Source organism: Corylus avellana, chromosome 2 (assembly GCF_965113065.1).
Source record: "Corylus avellana chromosome 2, dhCorAvel1.hap1.2, whole genome shotgun sequence".
In the NCBI taxonomy this organism is placed as follows: Eukaryota; Viridiplantae; Streptophyta; class Magnoliopsida; order Fagales; family Betulaceae; genus Corylus; species Corylus avellana.
The window spans coordinates 17,865,497-17,888,768 of NC_142491.1; the positions used below are offsets into that span (position 1 = coordinate 17,865,497).

Consider the following 23,272-nt stretch of genomic DNA (forward strand, 5'->3'; position numbering starts at 1 on the left):
GGTAGCCAATCAAAGAAGAACGGATAGCTAGCCTTATTTCGTAACGACTAACGAGCCAATGAACGACCAGTTTCCCAATGTGAAGTGAGGGAGGGAGATAATTGATCCCTCAATGACATTGAGAGATTTGATGACCCTTCGCTTAAGAAAAAAAAAATCCGCAAGCGTGATAACTTGCATTATGTGACGTTAAGCGGAAAAAAAAGAAATTCCTACTAGTTGAATAAAATTGTAAAATAACATATCGTAAAACTATATATATATATATATATATATATATATATAGAGAGAGAGAGAGAGAGAGAGAGAGAGAGAGATAGTAAAAATAAATAAATAGATTAAACAAAAAAAAAAAAACCATCCCAATGCGACGTGACAATTATGTATTAGAAGTGCTACAAAAGTAGAACAAGTCTAGCAAAAGAAGCAATAGCCGTCACACATACTGAGGTCAATTATTTAATAGGTTCAATATTTGCAAAGGAATCGAGCTCATTTAGAAATGGACGCTCGGCTTGTATCAATTGAAGGAGTCCCTCTAAAAATAATGAAATTGATAAATAATTCATTCACACAAAGCCAACAAAAAGCCTGTCATGAATAGCACTTTAAACGCACCAGTTGAATGGACGAAACGAAATCCTCGGGAGATCTGCTTCAGAAGTGATCTCCTAAAGCAAGAAAGAAAGACTCGAGAGCCCCAGCACTGAAACCGACAAGACTCCAAGCAAAACCTCTTTAAATAAATTAACCTCTTTCCCACGTGTGTTGGAGTGTGCGCGCGTGCACACGTGTGGGCAGAGAGTGGAAATTTCCCAACCTGAATGATTTAGAAGGTCCTCGAGTATTTCCTAATTTCATACATGATTGAAGATATGGACACCAGATCCTTGTTCAGTGCAGATCCACCGACAATCCTCTTTATGCAATCCGAGAGCCTGGTATAATATAGCAACAGCTGAGTCAACGCAGCCCTCAAAATTTCCATGCCACAAAGCAAGCTGCTGAAAGAAGTTATGACATCTTTGTGCATCAGTTCTATTGCGGCTTTCCATCTGCTCGCAAAGTCCTTCACAAGTGGCTCCACTTCAGCGACAGTTAAGGCCTTCTCAGAACTAGAACTAGGGTCCTCCGCTGATAAACAACTTGCAAAATGAGCCCATTTTCTTAAATAATATACAAAATATTGAGACTTTGCAACCATAGTTGTTTAAATACTTACACGCTCGGGTCTTTACAAACTTTATTATATCACTGAAATGCTCTAGTAGCAGTTCTTCCTGCAAGGAGAAGTAGAGAAACTTGAAAAAAATATTCAAAGAAACCAAAAGGCATTAAAAGGCAAAAGTGCCCAAAGGGGTAATAGAAGAGCATTAAGGGACAGTAATTCAATCTTCATAATAGGCCTTTTGAGTGTTCTCATACTGTTTGTCAGTAGGTTTTGCTAAAACTCTTAATACAAAAGATGGGTTTTTTTTCAAACTAAAACAAAAAAGATGTTTGGATAGCAACCTTAAGTGCAATTATTTAGTTTCAGGATCAACACTGAAATTTTTTCTTTTGTGCGTATAATCAAGTTCTAAAAGCTACTGGTAGACAGTTACCACAAATAATGTTGTGTTGCTCTTCAGCAGTTCCTCAAAGTGCATTTGAATTTTCCCACCTTCTGGAGCAGCTTCCTGAAATCAAAGTGATAAACATATTAAATACCACAGTGGCTGAAGGCCGAGGACACTGCAAAATTCTTGAGCAACAAATATAAGTGAATATGCTGCCCATCTAAAAGGCATTATAACTAAAGCAAAACTTGTCCAAGATTTCTTTTGGATAAAAAGGAACTTGCCCTATAAAAATTTCTTTCCCAGCACCAAGTTCCACCTTCACATTGAAGTAGAGTTCATTTTCCAGAGAAGAATCAAATACTAATTCTTACCTTTAGAACAGAAATTGTCATATCGTAGTTGTTTATCAGAAACACAATTTGTAGTTTCGTTTTTGGAAACATTTTTGCAAGCTTCATAAGCAAGTCATCAACAGCCATTCTCAGTCGTTCCAAATTCAACTCAAGCTGCAATATTGAGGAAATGCATATTTTGGGAAACTGATCTCATTATGAAATCAAACATATAAGCATTTTATGACTTAAGATCCCTATGTCTAACCTGCCCATCTCCATATTCAACATTAAGGCGGATTAGTGAAGCTGTGAATTCAGCATACCGCCTCATTACGTAGTGAGGATGAACATCGTCTTCCCATAATGTCCTTACGTTTGCATTGCGCAGGCTGCTGAGATGCATATCAAATACCATCTTGAAACGAGGCCATAGGGAAATATTGACCTGCTCAAATTTAGTTAAGAATTAGTAACATTTTAAGGTGCAAAAATCCATGACAGCTCCAGAAGAATTTAATAATTATATATTCCTTCCATCCTTTTTGCTGGTCCTCCTTTCCTTTTTCTGGATGTCCCATTATAGCTGTCCATTTTGAATACTTCATATTGAGATTCTAAATTTTCTAGATAGCATTTATAGATAATGGAGAATAGTATGCACAAGCAAAACAATGAGGACAAATTAGGTAAGTTACAAGTTATAGAGAGTAAAAATGATAGTCCCTTACAGGTTGGAATCCCTGTTAAGGATCAGTAATTGGGTTGGAGGGAGAACTTAGCAAAACCAAAGCTGTCACATTGAATTAGAAACAAATTCTAGTCATTCAGCAATTGAGTTCCATCACTTTCAAATTTATCGTCTTTTTCTAAAAAAGGGACTACAAGTATTTTGTAAGGGTGACAACAATAGAACCAATTTCTGTCAATGCCATGAGGGCCTCCATGTTTGAAAATAATAAAATAAAAAATATAAATAAATAAATAAATAAAATAAAATAAAAAAAGAAAAAGGAAATGGACCAATCAGGCAGCCTGGCGTGCAGCCAAATGGTCTCTTAAAACAGATCTGTCCATTCCAGATAATGTGCAGCTCTGAAGTTTGAAAACAAGCTCCCTAGGCAATAACAAGCCGTGTTTTGGTCTATCTGCAGAGTGTTACACGCCAGCAGTGAGAAGACATGGTCCAACATCGCCATTGGTGGGTAAAACTCTGATACTAGAAGCAATTCAATCTATGAACATAGTTTGTGTTTATCGAAAAGGAAGTGTTTTTTTTTTTTTTTTTTCCTTTCTTTTTTATAGGAGTATATTTCCTGCAAGAGTCCTAGAGGTGAATTGCTGAAGAAAGTAATCTCTTTAGGTTACAAGGACATTTATGATTGGATGAAATAGAATTTTAACCTATTACCGCAATTAAGGTTTTTCCTATGAATAGATAGATGAACCTCTTTCCAGAACAAGAAAGAACAACATGCTGCTATGGAAAGGACGGCTGTCTACCTTGCTTAGAAGCAATGCCAGAAGAAATACAGGTAGACAAGGAAGCAGAAAAAAATGTTAATTGTTTTTTATTTCTTTGCCTAGGTAAATTAACATGCACCCAATGATTTCTTAACCCGTGAATTTAAGATGCTATTTGAACGATATTTTCTTCCTCTTGTATCCTGATAAGCTCTTCTCGTGTTCACAGAAGAATTCTATCTATTATGTATAAACACTTGGTTTCTAAAGAACAAAGGAGATTTGAAATTATAAATCTTGTACCAATTCATTTGTAGGCCAAAATTTATATCATCACCAGGCAGCTCAAATGATAAACACAATATTAAATAATACAGACCTTGTCCAAATATAAATCCAAGCATGGAATTCGCCGCCGAGACATTATGAGCTGAAAAGGAAAACAAAGCCAGCAACAGATTAACTATAACCAGTATTCAACACAGTTTCAGTGATCACAGAGATGATTGTATTGGACACCGCAAAAAATCAAAACGCTATATCTAAGACCAGCTGAAATATGTTTGAAAAAATATATTTTATGATAGGGTTATATTTTGCCTTCAAAATAACTCCTAAAATATATTTGCCTCTTGAGTATTTGATTTCCCTCTCAGATCAACCATAATGCACAACAGTTCTTTCAAGGATTCTTTTCACCCAGCAAACATACCCATATCAGAGGGATGCTTAAAATGATTCTTATTTTCTTGGATAGAAGAATTAATATGTATGTGTACATTTTCTCAAACATATTATGAATATATAGTTTGTGATTTCAGATTGTGCACCATATATTCCAACTATTACAAAAGAAAATAAATATGGGGTAAGCTTAACTCAAACAGATGAAGAACAGAAATGCAGACACCAAGATACTTGACAGCCAACCAACTGAACCATCAGATAGAATAATAAGAATTTGTTGTGCCAAGGAATACTGAAATTCTCGGCCTATAGTCAGACAACGAAATGAACTTTACTTAACTAATGAAAGCACAGCATCCAGAATGCAGATACACGAAGAGTGTTTCAGCATCCACAGCACAAAAAGGCAAATGTTATACAATGACACAACACCAGTAACAAACAAGTAGAACAGGCATCGAATTCACCACCCAACAACTCTTGATTTTCTCCTTTTTATATGTTCTTCACTTGGAATCATCATTTTAGATCATGAAGTTGGCGAAAAAAAAAAAAAAAAAGTGACAGCCAGCAACCTGAATGTCCAGCAACTCTATATTTCAGTTTTAAGGACTCATGGTACAGTCGAAATACAACTTCAAACAATAAGAGAACTCTAAACACCCCCCCCCCCCCCCCCCCCCGGGGGCAACCCCAAAAAGACAAAAAAGAAGGAAAAAAAATAAATCACAACAGAAGGTCAGTACATTACCTGGTGCTGACGTATTATCCCAATCATGAGCATTAGGCCAATAGCATCATAACAATTTGGAAGTATTGAATTGAAGTGTTCATCAATGACAGCAAATGGACCTGATAATTTCAAAGAGCACATGACAAATCACTGATCTATCCAATTGCTTTAAACAACAAAAATAAGATAAGACCTTCAATGCCATGTAATTTCCCAAGTACAGGTATTTGTTTTTTCAGTTTCCAGTGCTCATGAATTCATATGAAGCTTCTGAAGTAAATACAATCCTAGTGAAAAACATGAGTAATGCTACAAGTCCCTCTTGTGTTCCTCCAAGAATGATATAACTCTTAAATCACCATTGGACTTGTGATTGATCATTATTGGATTTTGATCAACTGGTAATTTTAAGAGCCACATCATTCTTGGAGGGACACAAGAGAGACTTCTAAAATTACTTGAAAAACAGTGGCAATACGAGTCCAACAAAAGTCATCCCATAGACCACCATTTTGTTTTTTGGGATAAGTTGAATGCCAAATAAAATTTGATGAGAAAAGTCAAAACCTTTGTATTTTACATCAAAGTTACCTGCAAAAATTTCATAAAATATGGACTCCTCACCAAAGAAATCATCACAGAAATTATACCTGCAGATGACAGAAAAATGTCAAAATGCTTATCACTACAGGACTAACAATCATCATTTAGAAAGCAGCATGAAGGGGCTGATCAAACTCCACAGTACTCAGAAGTAGCAGTGTCCATAAGCAGCTTGTGCAAACTCCTGAAGAGGACCTCGTAAGGATACTTGCTGGAGCTGGCTTCAGCTATATGCGGTATTAAAGCAGGTTCATCAATTTCCTGATAATTTCCAACCATGGCATCAGCAAGCAATGAAATTACAGCATCTAATCAAAATTATCGTAAATGCATTTATAAATTGAAAATAATGACAAAAAAAATGTTATTATTTTACAAGTTCTGCACCAACTCGTCATCTTTTACAGATATTAATGTACCAAGTTGTAAAAGCAAATGAAAATATGAGATAGGATAAGAAACATGTTCCAAAATGCACAAAAAAATATACATCATGCATATCGTTTCTCTTTCAGAACCAGAATTAGACCTTAAATGATTATTTTATAGAAACTGATAAAGAAATGCAGAGACTTAATATGTTGCAAACACATTTCCTTTCTCTTTTAAAATTTTTTCATGCTATGACATTTTTAATTAGCATGTTTCGGAAAAATGAAATTCATCATTTGTTCACTGAAATCAAAGAAACCAAAAGCTAAGGAGGCAATATTTTGTTTAAAATAGTCCAATCTCCAACCAAACTCAAATACCTAAGTTGCTCAAAGAAGAAATCAATAACATATACAAATCTGACAAGATTCAACTCAGAGATGATTATTTTGATGAAACCTAGTTAACACAGCAAACAACATAGGGGAAGAAAATTGATGGCCCAGGAAAAAAGCTTCATGGCAGTAGAGCTGGCATTGGTAGGTGTATAAAGCTTATTCCACACTCGTAACAGTCTATTAGCAGCCAACACTAACCTACCTCGGTCACTTAACTAGTAGATAATTCACCCAAAAAAAGAATTTAGTAAGATTAAAAATGACAATTTCTCGTGCACAACCCAAACAAATACATTATAACCTCGTTAAACACAACTACACACAGAAACAGTGAGCCCAAACTGTAGAGTACATATACAGATTTGCAAGTAAAATCAAGTTTTACTAAGAACATGAGAGAGAGAGAGAGAGAATCAACCATAGATACACTAGCACAGAACTGACTTTTCAACAAGCCATGTCAAAAGTACAATACATTTGTCTAAGCTTTTGAAAAATTTACTATAAATTATGAAATACTTGACAAAAGTTTGCACTTTAACTTCAGTTATGTAAGACTAATATGAATATTTTTTAACAAACAAGAGTAAAATTAATGGGAAGAGGAGAAAACATTATTGAGAATAATCTAAATTCAGCTAATATAATATTATGTGTAAGGATGTAATAACATAAACTAAGGAAAGCAACAAATTAACATTAATTTACTGAACAAGCTTTTCGTAAAGCAGCCAAAGAGTTGCAATTGAAATTTAACTGGGCGGTTGAGAAGATAAAGTACATGCATTACTTCAGCATGAATTTACCAAAGCAAACCATATTTCACAGCTAGCAGGGAAATATTAATAAAAAAAAAAAAAAACCTTCAAAATTTTTATCCTCTCCCCCAGTGCAAAAACAGCAGACCGGTTCTTTAGCGGTTCCCTTCCTCTTAAAAAGAGACCACTGCTTCGTGTCTCCACACCAATCAAATCGCTAGATGTAGCTATATCCAACTGTAGTTTCTCCAGAGCCAGAATATAAGCACGGAAATGTGCACTTAAGACCTGCAAAACATGCAGTTGCACTTCAATACTCTTCAAAAATATCCACACCAAGGTATATAAGATAAACTATGGTGATTCCTTTAATATATGAAAAACTGAATTAGCTGTTAAGACTTGATACTCAAAACAAATTCACATAGTGATTGGAATAGCTAGGTTTCAACATATTTAGGATGACCTAGAAAAAATTCAATCTCCAAAGCACATCCACCATTAGAAACTTCCATGGTAGCGACAGGTTATTAGATGTAGCATTACAGGCATGTTCTCTGTAGATGTCAGGCTACCACAGAGCTACCTATCACATCAAATGCTTTCTACACCTTAACTGTTAAAGTCATCCATAAAGGGACAAGTTACAAGAGAAACCCATTAGCCTTGACAAACTGAAGGGAGCCCAGCTTGACTTTGCTTGAGCATCATTAATCAGTGGAGTATAGATTTGAGATTGACCTAAGCTTAAATAGTCTACCAAATAACTTTCTTCTCCAGATAATGATAGGCCTCACTTACAGAACAAAAAAAAAAAAGACCTTACAGTGAGAATTAAACCCTAAAACCTTTAACAAAAAGGTCCTTCAGATATCTAAAGTAGTGGGTGACATGAACAAGCATATAGGTTGACAGTAAGTGGTACTGTGTGAAAGCTCTTTGATACATCCGTACATGTTAGATACGTAGTATGGACACTAGAGAACTCTTCACAATCCTTTATGGATTAAGTTTACATCCAAGGCAGATGTTCTGATATTGTACACTCTACAGAGAGTAATCAAGCACTAGTTGCCAAACTACCACCAATATCATATACAGAACTATGATTTGCAATCACAGTAAGGAAGCATAAAAGAGAGAGGATTTGTAGTCTTCTTCGGATTTCTAAGACATAAGTTCAAGAATCAATATCTGGTGAGAGCGAAAATGAAGCCGGTGTTGTTTCTGAAGCATTCCCAACATACGCATAAGAGATGTGAAGAATAAAAGTTTCCTAGTACATGAATCCTTCTTTATGTTGAATATAATAGAGATACTTGTACTCCAGATATCGGTGAACTGCAAGCTTGCAATAGATATGTAAAAAGCTTTCCCTACATACACAAAAGAGATGTGAAGAATAAGAGTTTCACAGTACGCTAATCCTTCTTTAGGTTGAATATAATAGAGATACTTCTACTCCAGATAGAGGTGAACTGCAAGCTTGCAACAGATATGTAAGAAGCTTTCAGTTACTTTGATGACTACATTTTAACCAAAAGAGTCTATCACTATGATGAGGTATGAAGGGGTTTAGTCACTGATCTCTGACTGAATTTTGGTGTTGGCAATTTGGTTGTCCCCTCTTTTTGTGGGGGGGGTGGGGGGGCATGCGACATTCAATGGGGGCATGGTCTGCGTGGCTTGTAAGATCAAACCACAAGGATTTGAGGGTGAAATGAAAAAAATTGTATTTTATGTTGGTTCCTCAGCCTAAAAGTTTTTGGTCTTTTATACAGAATGGCAGAACCACCCAATTCTAGAAGCTTTCGAGAATCTTAAGAGTGCTTTGTTGGGTTTTAAGATAGTTGGATTTATCAGGTAATTTATTGTGGCAAACTGGAGTTTGATAAGGATTTAATATTGAAGGAGGTTTTCACCTGTCAAGTTCTAGTTTTTAAGTATGAAGCAATGTACTCAATTAGAGCTAGAGTTAAACTATGGAAGTTGAGTGCCTGAATATTTTGGCGTGTCATCTTTTCTGTCTGCTCTCTCTTTCCTGTGCTCTTCCAAATGATAAAAAAAATCCCCCCCCCCCCCCCCCCCCTCTCTCTCTCTCTCTCCCAACAACCCATGTCTAAAGAGTTCACTCCTCTCCTTTTAGTTCTAGTCCTGAAAAAGTTAATTTAAAAGATAGATAATCGAATCGACAGGATTCACCTTGTTCATTGTGTCCATATATGCTCCACGGACCTCAGTATATACTCCATTGCCATGTTCTTTGAGGAAGGAAACTACATACCTACATGATCATGTTCCATATTCTATATTAGCATACCACATTGAACTGAAAAGAAAAAAAGGAACCAAAAAAATTATATGATATAAAAATAGAGAAGTAGATATGGGTGAAATAGCTCCTTACTGTTTGATAGCATAAACAGCCTATGGACAAAGAAGTGCGGAATGATTGCAAGTATAATGGCAATGTAAAAATAACTCAAACAATTCATGTCCATTGAACTAATAATACTGTCCTACTTGGATCAATAGCTCTCTTTTCCAACATAGATACTAAACTGAGTTGCACACACACAAAAAAAAAAAAAAAAAAACTGTTTTGCAGTTTTAGCTAGTATCATATACAGATACCTGAATGAATGCTGGGGATGTACAAAAAACTATGTAACTACCATGAACTTTCTTAGAACAGCACAACAACTGCCTCAACAATGACCGCATTTGATCAGGTCTCAACCTCATGATCAAGGCAAAAGAATACACACATACAACTGGCCCTTATATATGTGAAGTCAAGTTTCTCTAATCAGCAACCCATAGGAAACAATCAAGATATGTAGTTTTCCCAAACAAGGCTCAAAAGGGAAAATATAAAGATGTATGTGCTAGAAGAATTCATCTCATGTGAATAGTTAATGGTCAATGGAAAAGAATGCATCACAAGAAGCTTCCCAGGACAATGCTAAACAAGATAAGAAACTAAAAAGTTCTACTCGCAAGTTAGATATAATAAACAACAACTACTTAATTGTGATAGACTCATAAGCCAAATACTTAAAAAAAAATGACAGAAAGAACAAACACAACCTGTTGCCATGTTAAAGTATTTGATTAAATGATTAAATTTATCTCTTCCTATAAGCTTAAGCTTTTGGGACAAGTGGTGATTTAACATAATATCAAAGTCAAAGGTCTTGAGTTCGAACCTTGACTCTGTCATTCACCCCCCATTTCTATTAAATATTCTACGTGTTGAGCCTCTTACCTATTAAAAAGGAGTTTAAGCCCACACGTGAGGGAGAGTATTAAAATATTAATGATTATATTTACCTCTTCCTATAAGTTTAAGCTTTTGGGATAAGTGGTGGTTTAACATGCCATATCCTATAGAAGTGAATAAATGGTAAGCAATGGCATAATTGACAAGTTGGCCATACTAATGGAAACCCAGGAGGAAAGAACAAAAGCAAACACAAAACAAACCCACCCCCACCCCCGCCCTAAAAAAAAAAAAAAAAAAAAAAAGAAGTTACGATGACTGCAAACTAATTATATGATAAATCAATATAAAATATCATGTGCCTTTAAAACTAAGAAAGTTATTCGGACACTACGTACTTGTACTTTAAAAGAACATTTTGTTGAAGAATCTGAATATTTGTTTTGGGTTTTCTCAGCGCATAAAGCTTTTGAACTATGAAATCAAACACCTGCAAAAAGACAAATATTGTTCAAATGTCTAATACAGTAGAAATCAAGTTTAGAAATGTGTTACCATTAAATTATCAATAGATGTCATTCACTACCCTAATTGATACTCACATCAAGATCACTATCGTAACAATAATAGCACTACCACTACTAATAAAACTAGTCATAACATTAAATAAGAACAGCATGTCAACCATGCCCTGGGGTCACCAAGGAGTCTTAGCTTCAAACAATTGCCACTACAGATGGCATTTTTTTTTTATAAGTAATTCAGTCTTATCAACGCTACGGATGGCTATTACTTCTATTTTTCTTCTTTTGACAAAAACAAGACTGCTATTACTAGTTGATACTAACCAATCTACGAAAGCAATCATCCATATACAAATATTTCCATGAGCATTAACCACACAGCAGTTACAGATTAGTGTATATTATATGTTCATGACATTGTAGAGGGGATCAAATAGTCACATTGATACTTTGATAGATGTAAAATGTAAATTAACACAAGATACCAATTAATCATCATCAGCCAATGCATCTGGAAATTCTAGTCAATAACCTTTGAAACTGATTTCTGCCGTAGTTTTTCTAGCTCAGGTTGAACATCTTTTAGAGCTTTTGAAGCTTTGACCATAGGATCAACATCTACAAACTTCAGCTTCTTACTTAGAATCTCAAGGGTTCTCATATATTCATCATTGACCTGGACAAAAATTCCACTGCAAGTATGTTAACAGCAATGGAAGAAAAGGATCACAAAAAGTCCCAAATCACCAATTTGCCCAGGAAGCAACATGGACTGTGCAGCATGTACATTCAAGGACATGTGATGTAACTCCATTCTGTCACAGATAAGGTGTGATGTAGCTCGATTCTGTTACAGATAAGGCCTACATATAATAGTTGACAAATCAACTCTAAGCTACAACGTTGGAACAGTGCTAAATCAAGTATATGAGCATAAAACATATAGAAAGTGCCGTTCTAAGAACCAAAATGTGTGTATGCGCGAGTGCAAACATGCACACGTAGAAGATGTTGCTGCAACAACTAGAAAAATCTTGCCAACCATGTCAATAGCAAGGGTTAAACAGATGGATAGAAAGGGAAGGGGATGCCTGCATATTTCCACAATCAAAAGCAACGATATCTCCTCATGCAATGATTAAATCCTTACAAGAAGAAGGGAGGAGAGGGAACTACAAGCAACAATTGATCACTTCAACTACTATACATTTGATACATGCACATACACACACATAAATATATATAGAAGATGTTGCAACAACTACATATCAACTGGCCAGCTATGTCAATATTCTGGATTAAAAAGACAGATAGAAAATGAAGGCGATGCCCGAACCTTTCCAGTATCAAGCTACTGTCCTAGATACCATGATTAATATGTTAAAGCAGTACGGTGGAGGGGACAGAAAAAAAACTATAAGCAACAATTAATCATTTAAACTAAAACACATTTCCCTCGTATGAAATTTTCACTCAAACCAATCTAGCAAGTCTTACAAGAACATGACAATGACATAGATCAAACCTAAAAGAGCTTAATCCAACTATGGCTTGACACGATTAGTATAATAATAAAAGTGTAAAGTTTTAGCAACAGGTTCAGAAAGGAGCTTTCTAATTAAGGCGACTGTAAAAATAGACAAAACACACATATAGACTTCTCTCAAATTACCTGTATCAATATTTTTATCATAATTCAATCACCAGACATTAATAATATCAGGGCCTACTTATCAAAAAAATAACAATAATAGCAGGGCCCTGATAATCCTTTTGGCTAGGTGAATCAATGAAACTCTTTGATTTGTAAAAAAGGACATATAAACAAGAGTCATTTAGGAATGACACCACATGTGAGCAAGTTGCAAAACTAAGACAAACAAGTTGTAATATCAAAAAAAAATTTGGATAAAAACTAGTAATATCAATTATCACATGAACACAGAAAAGTACATTATACAAAAACCAGGGATACCTCTCCATCAACAATTATGTCAACCATCCTTGGAGGGACTATAATGTCTTCAACAAATTTTGCCAAACTTGATTCTGCCACCTGTTTAAAGAACATAAACAATCATATTTTGTACATCACAAGATGATAAGCACTATTAACATCTAATGAGATCCACAAACCCTGTTTGCAGTACTCAAAATTTAAACTCCAACCAAACAATGAAGCATAGCTTCTCATAAAAACAATGATACCTTGCGATTCTTAAGCTTCAGACCCATATCCATAGACTTCTCCTGGAGGATTTTTATGTCTGAACTTATGGAACCAATTTCAGACTGGAAGTGTCAAAGAACAACACCATTGAAAAGTGTGAGAAAAAAATACAAACCCTTGGGTTTTACTAAAAGAAAACCAATCAAAGAAAAGAACAGACAAGTATAAGAAACAAAAACATTAAAATAATAAATAATTGTGAGAGAATCAATGTCAAACAAGGTATGTAAACAGAGAAAGCCTATATCATTTGAAATGCATCTAACGTCTGGGTTTCATATCTTCTTAGTTACTCATACCACAGCTGAAATGAAACCAGTATCATTATTCTCAAATGGCTGTAGGAAAATCATGACCAAACTTTTAAAGACATCCCGAAAGCAATAGAAAAGTAAAGTCGGTGCCTATAATCAGTGCTCTGTTTTTTATACAGCTTATAAATCGGCCACTTGTTAAAAGCATCCAGACTTTCTAAATGGATCTTTAATATATCCCACCAGTTAACTGATTATGATTATGATTCCAGGCATATCGGACTGAAGTGGTGCTACTTATATAATTGCAATGCCCAGAAATTGATTGTGGGAAGGAGCCCAGAGAAACAACCAGCTCATGCCTATATCTGCATTTGGATTTTATAGACATAGTATGATTCTAAAAGGAATTATGGTCTTATCCCCATCAATAAGACAATGGATTACCAGTTCTTTAAGCAAAGATCATCAAGATCAACCCAAACAGGTGTGTAGGAGTATCATGAATTCTGATTGTTGTTAATGGACAGAATGATACTAAAGAATTTCAGGGGAGCAAACATTCACTAGAATTTTTCTATGATCACATGTTTTCAGCCAATATGTTGTTATTAGAGAGGGACAACTTGTGCATTTCCAACAAAAATACTTGAAAGACCTTTCTATCAGTATAAAAAAAGTCTCACTGAAGCTGCAAGCAAGGAAACACTTGCTTATTGCCAAGCAAGGGCAAACATACTTGAAATCCGCTGAGGAGAGTTTCCATCTGTGACAAAATACTGTCACATTCACGAATTTGATCATGAAGAGACACTAAATTATCACTTTCTTTTATGTAATCCTGCAAAAGTAGAAGTACTAAAAGAATTAAAAACAGTGAGTATTATAAATGAAAAATAAATAAGAAAAAAACAGTACTCAAAAAGGATTTTGAAGAGTATCTCTACCAACAAAACTTAACCAATGACTGAAAACAAATCACACATTCCTATTTAAGGGCTAATAATTTAAATCTAGTTTCTATAGTTTAAGATTAGCGCTATAGAAGACCAACAGTGCAAGGATGATGAACAATATAACAAGTCAAAAGAGTCTTATCCTTCATTGATGTGCATACAGATGCTTGTACACACTTCCAAGCATCCATAATATGAGATAGTCTGCAACATCAATGGCCAAAGCTTCATTTATGGTAACTGAAGTTAACAACTAAAAATTTCAGGGCAAGTTTGGGTCAGCTTTAGAACCCGTAACGGAACACAATCTAACAATCAAAAAAATAACAATTTTAAATTGGTCAAAACCTCCACAGCAAAACAGCTTAAAATGTCTTTACACCTTAACTTATCAAAAAAAAATGGTGCTATCCTCCTAACTTATCAACAATAATAGCCAAAGAGTATCAGAAAGTATATGTTTTTAAAGCTATCCTCCTAAAAATTGTTTGTCATTAAACATACCCTTCATGGCCCATAGGGTCCAAGTGCTCCACCTAATGATTGTCACCTTCCATTCAGGCTACTTAAACTCTTCTTGTTCACCAGTGATGAAGACTAAGTAGAGCAGAGTTACAAGGTAGGCTTGTTTGGCCAGTTCCGATGGGATGAAAGAAGTATCTTATATAATGATAAAAACATAATGGAGCAATGCGCTTCAGCTGGTAAAACGGTGGGGAAGAATAGGATAATCCTGGATTCAAAATATTACCAATCAAAGAAAGTTGGTGCAGGAAAATTGGTAGAGATACTCCTCATGTAGGCACTTGACCTTGAGGGTTCAAGTATCAGTTCTGCTTGAACTGTAGTGCTAACGGAAAAGCAGTTTTTTTCTAAAAGTCAATTCCAAGACCTTTTTTTCAATTGGGTATGAGATTTTCTCTAATCAATGAGAGTTGCTAATGAAAGTAGTCTACTAGCTAAAGTTCCAGTTTCCTCTATCTTCTGTTCTGCTTTGCTTGCAACAAATTGTTTGACTTTCAAGTAGTACTTCCCAGAACAATCGAAGTAGCTTTTCTTCGAGCGCCGAAACTGTACACATCTCCCGACACTTCACTAACAGCTTTCTTTCTCTAAGTCAAGTCACTTGACTTGAACAAAGACTTTAAAAGTAACTAGCCATCCAATAAGAAAGTCACTTGACTAACGGCGAGGTTCTTTTTGTTCAGCACAATCCTCCGGAGGATGGACAGTTCTCATTGGTAGGTCTTGGGTCCAATGCTAGCTTGCCGGAGGTATTAGGTCCAAATCGTGTTGATGTTCCTAATGTTTCGACTGTGCGGGCCTCCCCAACACTGCCGGTTCCTAAATCTCTGAATATCTACAACCAAAAGCTGAAGAACAGTAAGTTTGCTAAGATGGACAATAGTCTGATTGCTGAGGCGATGACAACGACTAGCGCTCCACCTACTGGTCCTTTGGATTTCGGTCTGAGCTCGCCTTTGCAGCCATCTGGTCAGACTGTAGTTAACACCTCGCTGGAGGTTATTTAAGGCCTGGCAAGTGTAGTTGTTCGGAATTCCCTTCTGGAGAGGGGTATTCTCCAGAGGGGGGTTCTCAAGACATCTGCTGTGGCTCAACCTTTTGTGGAAGTTTTGGGTAAGGAAGGGACTATCAGCCCAACAGTGTTGATTCCATCTTCTGCACAGGTTGATAAGGATAATGGGGACATTCGAATGGATGGGGAAGAAGATTATCATTTCCCCTTGGGTGATTTTCCCCATGCCGTGCCCTTGGATTTGATCTCGTGTGAGTTGCCCCCAGAGGCTGTCCAGAAGGGTGGGGTGGATGAAGCCGTTTCTCTTTCTCTATTTTTGTCGGGGTTTTGGTCCTTTTCACAAGTTTTCGCGGGTTTGTCTCATGATCCCCCTCCCCCAATTAGGTAAGGGATGGTCCTACCTCTCTCAAAATTGGGAGAATCATCGAAGTCAGTTTGTGCTTCTAAGTCGAAAGGAAGGAGGGAATTGAAGAACTTGGAGAATCTATCATGAGGGTTCCAGTCGTGGTAAAGGCAAGAGGGTGTAGGTCTTCTGTGGTGGGGCTTTGGGTTTGTTTTGTGGGTTTTTATGGGTTTATGGGCTCTTTTTCTTTTTTTTTTGCTTTTGCTTCTTGGTGTCCTTGTGAATACTTCCGGTGTAATTAAGGGCACCTCATGTTTTTTTATAAAGTCGCTTGATTACCTATCCAAAAAACAAAAGTACCACTATAGCAAAAAGCATGCCGCTTAAGAAGAAAATTTATAAAGATATGCAACTGTACGACACTGTAGTCTTTGGCAGTATGATATGATAAAGCAGTGGGAAACCAGTCTATTTTGAAGAAGCAGACTTCCTAAAATAAAAGAGAAGACTCTTCACACCATAGTTTGTATATGAAAAATTACTGGATTTATTGCAACAAACCATCAATCACTGTATGCTGTGAACACCATAGTAGTATGAGCTACATAAGACAATTTTCATGCTACCATAAATCAAGCAAATCCTAGAAGAAAAAAATTACAATCATAAATCAAGTAGCTACAAATTATAAAAACTATGGATTGCCATTTAAAAAAAAAAAATCTGCTTAGAAGCCACAAACCTGAATCGAGTCCAATTCAACTTGCCGTAAATTGTTCTCAACCCCCTTCGTATACTCCCTTAATGTTGTCCCTTTCGACAGTATGTTTGCAACTACCTACATCAAAAAAGAGGCCAGAGGGGTGGGAAGGGGATCATCAATGTGTAAACCTCTAAAAAGAACATAAGAAACCATTTTTTTTTTCCAGTAAGCAACAAGAATAAAATTATTACACCCAGACGCATTGATGAATAAAGTACTTACATCATCATTTTTACATTCTTCCAGTTCTTGCTGCAGGCCTTCCAATGACATATCACCACTGTACAACATATCAACCAAATGTCTCTTCATAACAACGGAATGAAAACAATCTATTTAAAAACAAATCAAATTGATCACTTCCTCCAAGTAATGAACAAATAGCACAAATCCACACAACAACACAAGGAACAATCATACCTGCTTGCATCCTCCTCGACAGTCAAGTCCCCAACAAATGCTCCTAAATCAAATACATTTTTCTGAGCATCATTTGTCTCACCATAAGACTGCCCCTGCACACACATGAAACATAAATCAAACACGTGCAAGATTAGGATTATCATGTTAAAAACCCTTTATTTTCTATTATTAAATAATTCCTTTCCTTACTAGGTTAGGATTTCTTCTCCTACTAGGATTAGGGTTATTAATCCTATTCCTATTGAGATTAGGTTTATTTTCTACTCTATAAAAAGCAATGTAAGTGCCTTTAGGCCAAGCATCCAATAACAATTTCAATCAATTGCTATAAGCAAATTGTGGAGGCTAGACCCCCTCGAAGAGGTCATATCTTTCTTTGTTTTTCTTTGGTTTTTCTCTGATTTTAATTGATAAGAACTACGGTTCTTACCATTTGGTATCAGAGCCACGCTTTCTTGGGCGATTTTGCTGTGCCGTGTGGGGGCTGATTGTGCGGCAGTGGGCTGTTGCTCAATCGTACTGAGCGTGTGAGGATCGCCGTCAACGTGGGTGGTAGACGTTCATCTCTGCCCGGTAGTACGGTGGTTGTTGATTTCTGGGTGTTCCGGTGAGCGGCTGTGGGAGTCGCAAAAATTTTCTGCAACTTTTGTTCTGAAATTTTGCTTCGTACGGGTTTATTTGGGGAAGAAGGTGGCTGTTTGGCTGCAGCAATTGGTGGAAATCCCTATTCCAGTGGACGGGTAAGCTTATTTAGCGTGAGGATTATCTTATCCTGGTTTAGTGTTGGAAGTTTTTACTGTTTGGTAATAGAGTTAAGTTAGCACTTTCCAGCTTATTGTATTCTGCGGATATCTTATCTAGCCTAAGGGTTAAAAAAAAAAAAAAAGATTAAAAAAAAAAAAAAAAAAAAAGAAGTAGTAGTTTATGCCCTTTACACGTAATCAAAAAAGAGAGCTTGGTATTACCGACTTAAAGCAGTACGCCATGGCTGGCACTAGCAATATTTCATTTGACGAGGTTTCTTTTGAAGCAAGAATTATTCCGAAGATTGTGGAACAATTGAGGGGATTAATGGAAGAAGTCATAGACAGCCGATGTGTGAACTCTAAGTTAGGTAAAAATCGGGAGTCATTGGAAGTTCGATCATCACAAGAGGAAGACGTGAGATCAAACAAAAATCAAGAGTCACCAGAACCTCGATTACGAAGGGAGCAAGAGTATGGAGCTCCACGTATGAAATTGGAGTTTCCGCGTTGGGATGATGAAGATCCATCGGGATGGATATCCAGAGCAGAGTGATTCTTCAAATATCACCACACACCCGCTGATTCAAAGGTGGAGATAGCATCAATCAGCTTGGATGGGGATGCCATACAGTGGTTTGATTGGTTAGTAGCATGTCGTGGAGAACCAACATGGGATGAATTTGTGGAGGGACTTCTTCTTCGATTCGGTCCTTCAGCATATGATAACGTGGATGGAGAGCTTGCGAAGATTCAACAAACGTCTACTGTGAGTGAATATCAAAGTCACTTTGAGCGCCTCTACAACCGAACTCGAGGATGGTCCTGTTAGGTGTGACTTGCCACCCATCACACGTGGTCCCCACTAGTTCTCTACTCCTTTTGGGTTTAGAAGACTTTTGTCCAAGTTTGTTTTGGAGTCCTTCTCCTATGTGTAATTGGACTCCTTGTTTGATTTATAGTAGGAGTCCTAGACCAACATGTAAAATGAGAGTTAAAGCTTCTATATAAGGAACAAAGCACAAGGTGAATTTGTGTGTGCCAAAAACGTGAAGCACCGAAGGGAGGAGAAAAAGAGAGAATTTAAGAGGAGGTACAAGGGCAGCAACGGTGTTTTCTTCTTGGTGGTTTTTGGGGAAGCCAAAAACAAGTGATTAGAAGAAAAAGGATATTGCAGAGTGAGAGAAGAAAATAGAGATCAGCCACCATCCGTTCCAGCAAAAGAAGAGTTTGTACATCTGTCTTTTGTATTCTATTTTGGGAATAATCTCTCTTGTGTGATAGTGAGATTTGGGTGTATTGGGGCTTTTGGATCTGAGTGATTTTCTCTCTACTATTTTTGTACTCCATCTTTTGATAGTGGATTTTCTCCGGGTCGTCTCCGCCAGTGGATGTAGGCTTGTTAAGCCGAACCACTTAAATCTTTGTGTCGTGTGTAATTGCCTAATCTTTGTTATTCCGCATTCTTCTTATTTTTGCATCTCACGGGTCTCGGGAAATAGGATTAATTTCCTAACAACTGGTATCAGAGCTGTTGGTTCGAGTGGGAGCGATGGCAGGTGAAGAAGGAAAGATGGGAATCGAGAAATTCGACGGCAAAGATTTTGGGTTTTGGAAGGTACAGATTGAAGATATTCTTTATGGGAAGGATCTTCATCAACCTCTTTTAGAAGAACAACCCGACGACATGGATGATAACGAGTGGGCTCTGCTTGATCGTAAAGCCCTAGCAGTTATCAGGTTATCACTGTCAAAATCAGTTGCACACAACTTTGTAAAGGAGAAGACCACAGCAAGTCTAATGGCGGCTTTGTCAAGCATGTATGAGAAGCCGTCGGCTAACAACAAGGTGCATCTGATGAAAAAATTGTTCAACCTAAAGATGGCGGAAGGGACTTCGGTGGCACATCATCTCAATGAGTTCAACACCATCACAAATCAATTATCCTCGGTGGAAATTAATTTTGATGATGAGGTTCACGCGTTGATCGTCTTGGCATCTTTGCCCAATAGCTGGGATGTAACATCCCCAGCCCGTTAAGGCTGAGTTTGCCACTTTTCTTCTTTTACAACAAAAGTTCTTGCAAAGATCTATAAGGTCTATCAAAGTGCTTGATTTTAAAGAATACGATAAATATATAAAACATCATTCAAAAGATTTTATTACAAGCGAAATTAGAAAACATTAAACTTTAGTTGCGGAAAATCATATTATTACAATAATTGATATGAAAAGACTTTGAAAGTTAATAATTATTCCCGCCCCAATTCCGGCCTTCTATTCCAGCGTCCTTTCTACCTGAAAACAAGAAATAAAACTAAATGAGCCCAAAGGGAGCCCAGCAAGTAAAATCCACAACCATAAATAGTTTTGTTCCTTGTTCTTAGTTTTGATAATTGTTTTTACAAATAAATATACATCCAGCCATAATAATAATACATGTATGTACGGTTGCATCTTCCGTAGCATATACGTACTATTACATTTATTATTAGATCATCGTCATAAATCATCTTTATAAATCATCATCATAATGCATCGCTATAAATCATCATTGTAAATCATCATAGTATATCATCATTGAAAATCATCATAGTAAATCCTCGTTGAAATTATATTATCATTTTCTCATATTAGGGCCCATGTACACTATTACCCCTGTGTACGAGGGTTGCGGGTCCTTGTGACCATGGCACTGAACTGTGGCTTCAGCCATGCCCGACCGTCAATTAACTCTTTTCTTGGTGCACTCAACGGTCATGTTGATGGAATACCACCTTCTGGCATAGCCTCCTTCAGTGGTTTCTCCTCCATCCGAGTATCGGTACCGAACTCATCTCATCTTATCTTGGGGCCAAAAATACTCTCCTCCATACATGTGTCCTCATTTCATAAACATTTAACTCATTTCTTGTACTTTTCTTTGTACTTCTTTTGATGCATCTTAGGGCAACATGTAGGAGGGTTTATCATCATTCTTCTTTCTTATAATCATCATCATTTTCTCAACTTTCTTTTCTCAAAAATTGAAACTTTTCCAAATATAAACTTGTGTACTTAGAAAGCATTTAAAGAAATAGAAACTTTCTAAATCATTCTTTTAGAAATCCTTCATGCATGCAACATGTCTCTATGACAGGTAAATAAAATAATCATTTACAGTTTGATACAAGAATGAATAAATAGCATGACATGAAGTAATTTTAGAAGAGGTAGTGAATTTACTTACCTCTAGACTGAAGCTAAAAGTGGTCTGAAGGATCTAGTTGCTCCAATCTGACTAACACTACTAGTATATCTTTCAAACTAATTTCTCAAATCTGTTCTCTCTCGTGTTCTTTCTTTCTTGCAACGCTTTGTCTCGCTCTTTGTAACATCCCCAGTCCGTTAAGACTGAGTTTGCCACTTTTCTTCTTTTTCAACAAAAATTCTTGCAAAGATCTATAAGGTCTATCAGAGTACTTGATTTTAAAAGATACAATAAATGCGTAAAACATTTTTTTTCAAGAGATTTTATTACAAGCGGAATTAGAAAACATTAAACTTTAGTTGCGGAATATCATATCATTACAATAACTTATATGAAAAGACTTTGAAAATTAATAATTATTCCCACCCCATTCCGGCCTCCTATTCCAGCATCCTTTCTACCTGAAAACAAGAAATAAAACTGAATGAGCCCAAAGGGGCCCAGCAAGTAACATCCACGACCATAAATAGTTTTACTCCTTGTTCTCAGTTTTGAAAATCATTTTCGCAAATAAATATAATTCTAGCCATAATAATATCTGTATGTACGGTTGCATCTCCCGTAACATATACATACTATTACATCTAGTAATAGATCATCGTTGTAAATCATCTTTATAAATCATCATCATAATGCATCATTATAAATAATCTTTGTAAATCATCTTAGCATATCTTCGTTGAAAATATAGTATCATTTTCTCATAATAAGGCCCATGTACACTATTACCCCTGTGCACGAGGGTTGCGGGTCCTTGTGACCATGGCACTGAACTGTGGCCTCAGCCATGCCCGACCGTCAATTAACTCTTTTTCTTGGTGCACTCAACGGTCTGTTGATGGAATACCACCTTCTGGCATAGCCTCCTTCAGTGGTTTCGCCTCCATCCGAGTATCGGTACCGAACTCTCATCTTATCTTATCTTGGGGCCAAAAATACTCTCCTCCATACATGTGCCCTCATTTCATAAACATTTATCTCATCTCTTGTACTTTTCTTTGTACTTCTTTTGATGCATCTTAGGGCAACATGTAGGAGGGTTTATCATCATTTTTCTTTCTTATAATCATCATCATTTCTCAACTTTCTTTTCTTAAAATGGAAACTTTTCCAAATATAAACTTGTTGTGCTTAAAAAGCATTTAAACAAATAGAAACTTTCTAGATAATTCTTTTAGAAATCCTTCATGCATGCAACATAACTTCATAATACGTAAATAAAATAATCATTTACAATTTGATACAAGAATATATAAATAGCATGACATGAAGTAATTTTAGAAGGGGTAGTGAATTTACTTACCTCTAGACTGAAGCTATGAGCAGTCTTTAAATTGCTAATTAATCATCTTGAAAAAAATATCTTGTTGTTCCACTCTGTTTATTCACAACTAAATTAATAACAATTCACGAGAATCAATTAACTCCAGTCTACTCCTTTAGGGAAGTTAACCCATTAAAATAGAGAATCAACTCCCACTACTAATTCAAAATTCTCAAGAGTGAAACCACCCAATATCATCATGATTAAATCAAAAAGGTTCTCATCTAAGGCCTATTACTCAACTTAAAATCAAATACCCATAGCTAAAGGAAGAAGAATTTTACCTTTGAAGAACCTATCTTTGTTATTCTGCGAATTTCTCTTTTGGTCATCCTTTAAATCTCTGTTTCTCCCCCCTCAGCATCTCACCCGCTTTGTTTTTCTCATGCTACTTTGTCCATTTCTCACTCTATTGCAACATTCTATCTCCCTCTGTCTTCTCCTTTTTAAAACTCCCTCTCTCTATCTTATTGTTTCTTCTTCTCCGTTAAGTAATAAGAAATGGGAGTAGGTGAAGTCAAAGAAAAATAAAAAGAAAAGTTCAAAAGCCATGTGGTAAAAGAAGGAAGGAAGAAAAATGGGAGTAATGAGTGGTAGTATTGTGGAAAGTGGGGGAAGAGAGGGGTTGGTCGTTGGTGTGCTGGTGGAAAATAAGAAAGGAAGATAAGAAAGTGGGTGGGGGCCTCATGGAAAAAGAGAGGGGAGTGTGGAAAAAGAGGAATAAATAAAGGAAAAGAAAGAAAATGGTGTGAATTATTGAAGGGTTCCGGTCCTATATAATAAGAGATGAAC

At 36.3% G+C, this 23,272-nt stretch overlaps 1 protein-coding gene and 1 long non-coding RNA gene across 2 annotated transcripts; both read right to left on the minus strand.

The window, feature by feature from the left end:
• Positions 1-430: 430 nt before the first annotated feature.
• Positions 431-17,816, minus strand: LOC132178029 (vacuolar protein sorting-associated protein 52 A). The gene is made up of 20 exons (XM_059590497.2): positions 17,593-17,816; positions 17,160-17,254; positions 16,962-17,019; positions 16,719-16,814; positions 13,880-13,981; positions 12,865-12,948; positions 12,632-12,712; positions 11,189-11,332; positions 10,531-10,622; positions 9,112-9,193; positions 7,015-7,197; positions 5,527-5,642; positions 5,370-5,428; positions 4,797-4,897; positions 3,738-3,788; positions 2,163-2,342; positions 1,934-2,068; positions 1,605-1,679; positions 1,223-1,280; positions 431-1,134 (listed from the first exon to the last, which is right to left on the minus strand). The coding sequence occupies exons 1-20, from the start codon at positions 17,593-17,595 to the stop codon at positions 830-832; spliced, it is 2,100 nt and encodes a 699-aa protein (XP_059446480.2). The 5' UTR covers positions 17,596-17,816; the 3' UTR covers positions 431-829.
• A 3,603-nt stretch (positions 17,817-21,419) lies between these two features.
• Positions 21,420-22,945, minus strand: LOC132170782 (uncharacterized). Its single transcript, XR_009438991.2, has 3 exons — positions 22,765-22,945; positions 22,460-22,533; positions 21,420-21,557 (listed from the first exon to the last, which is right to left on the minus strand). It is a non-coding gene; the product is annotated as an uncharacterized LOC132170782 (long non-coding RNA).
• Positions 22,946-23,272: the final 327 nt, after the last annotated feature.

What these genes read in the sequence shown, in the direction of transcription:
- LOC132178029 (XM_059590497.2), bottom strand. An exon ending in ACATAATTGTTGATGGAGAG is followed by an intron (nt 11,333 to 12,631) that starts GTATCCCTGGTT and finishes ATTTTTGTCCAG; the next exon opens with GTCAATGATGAATATATGAG. An exon ending in GCAACACAACATTATTTGTG is followed by an intron (nt 1,281 to 1,604) that starts GTAACTGTCTAC and finishes TTCTCCTTGCAG; the next exon opens with GAAGAACTGCTACTAGAGCA.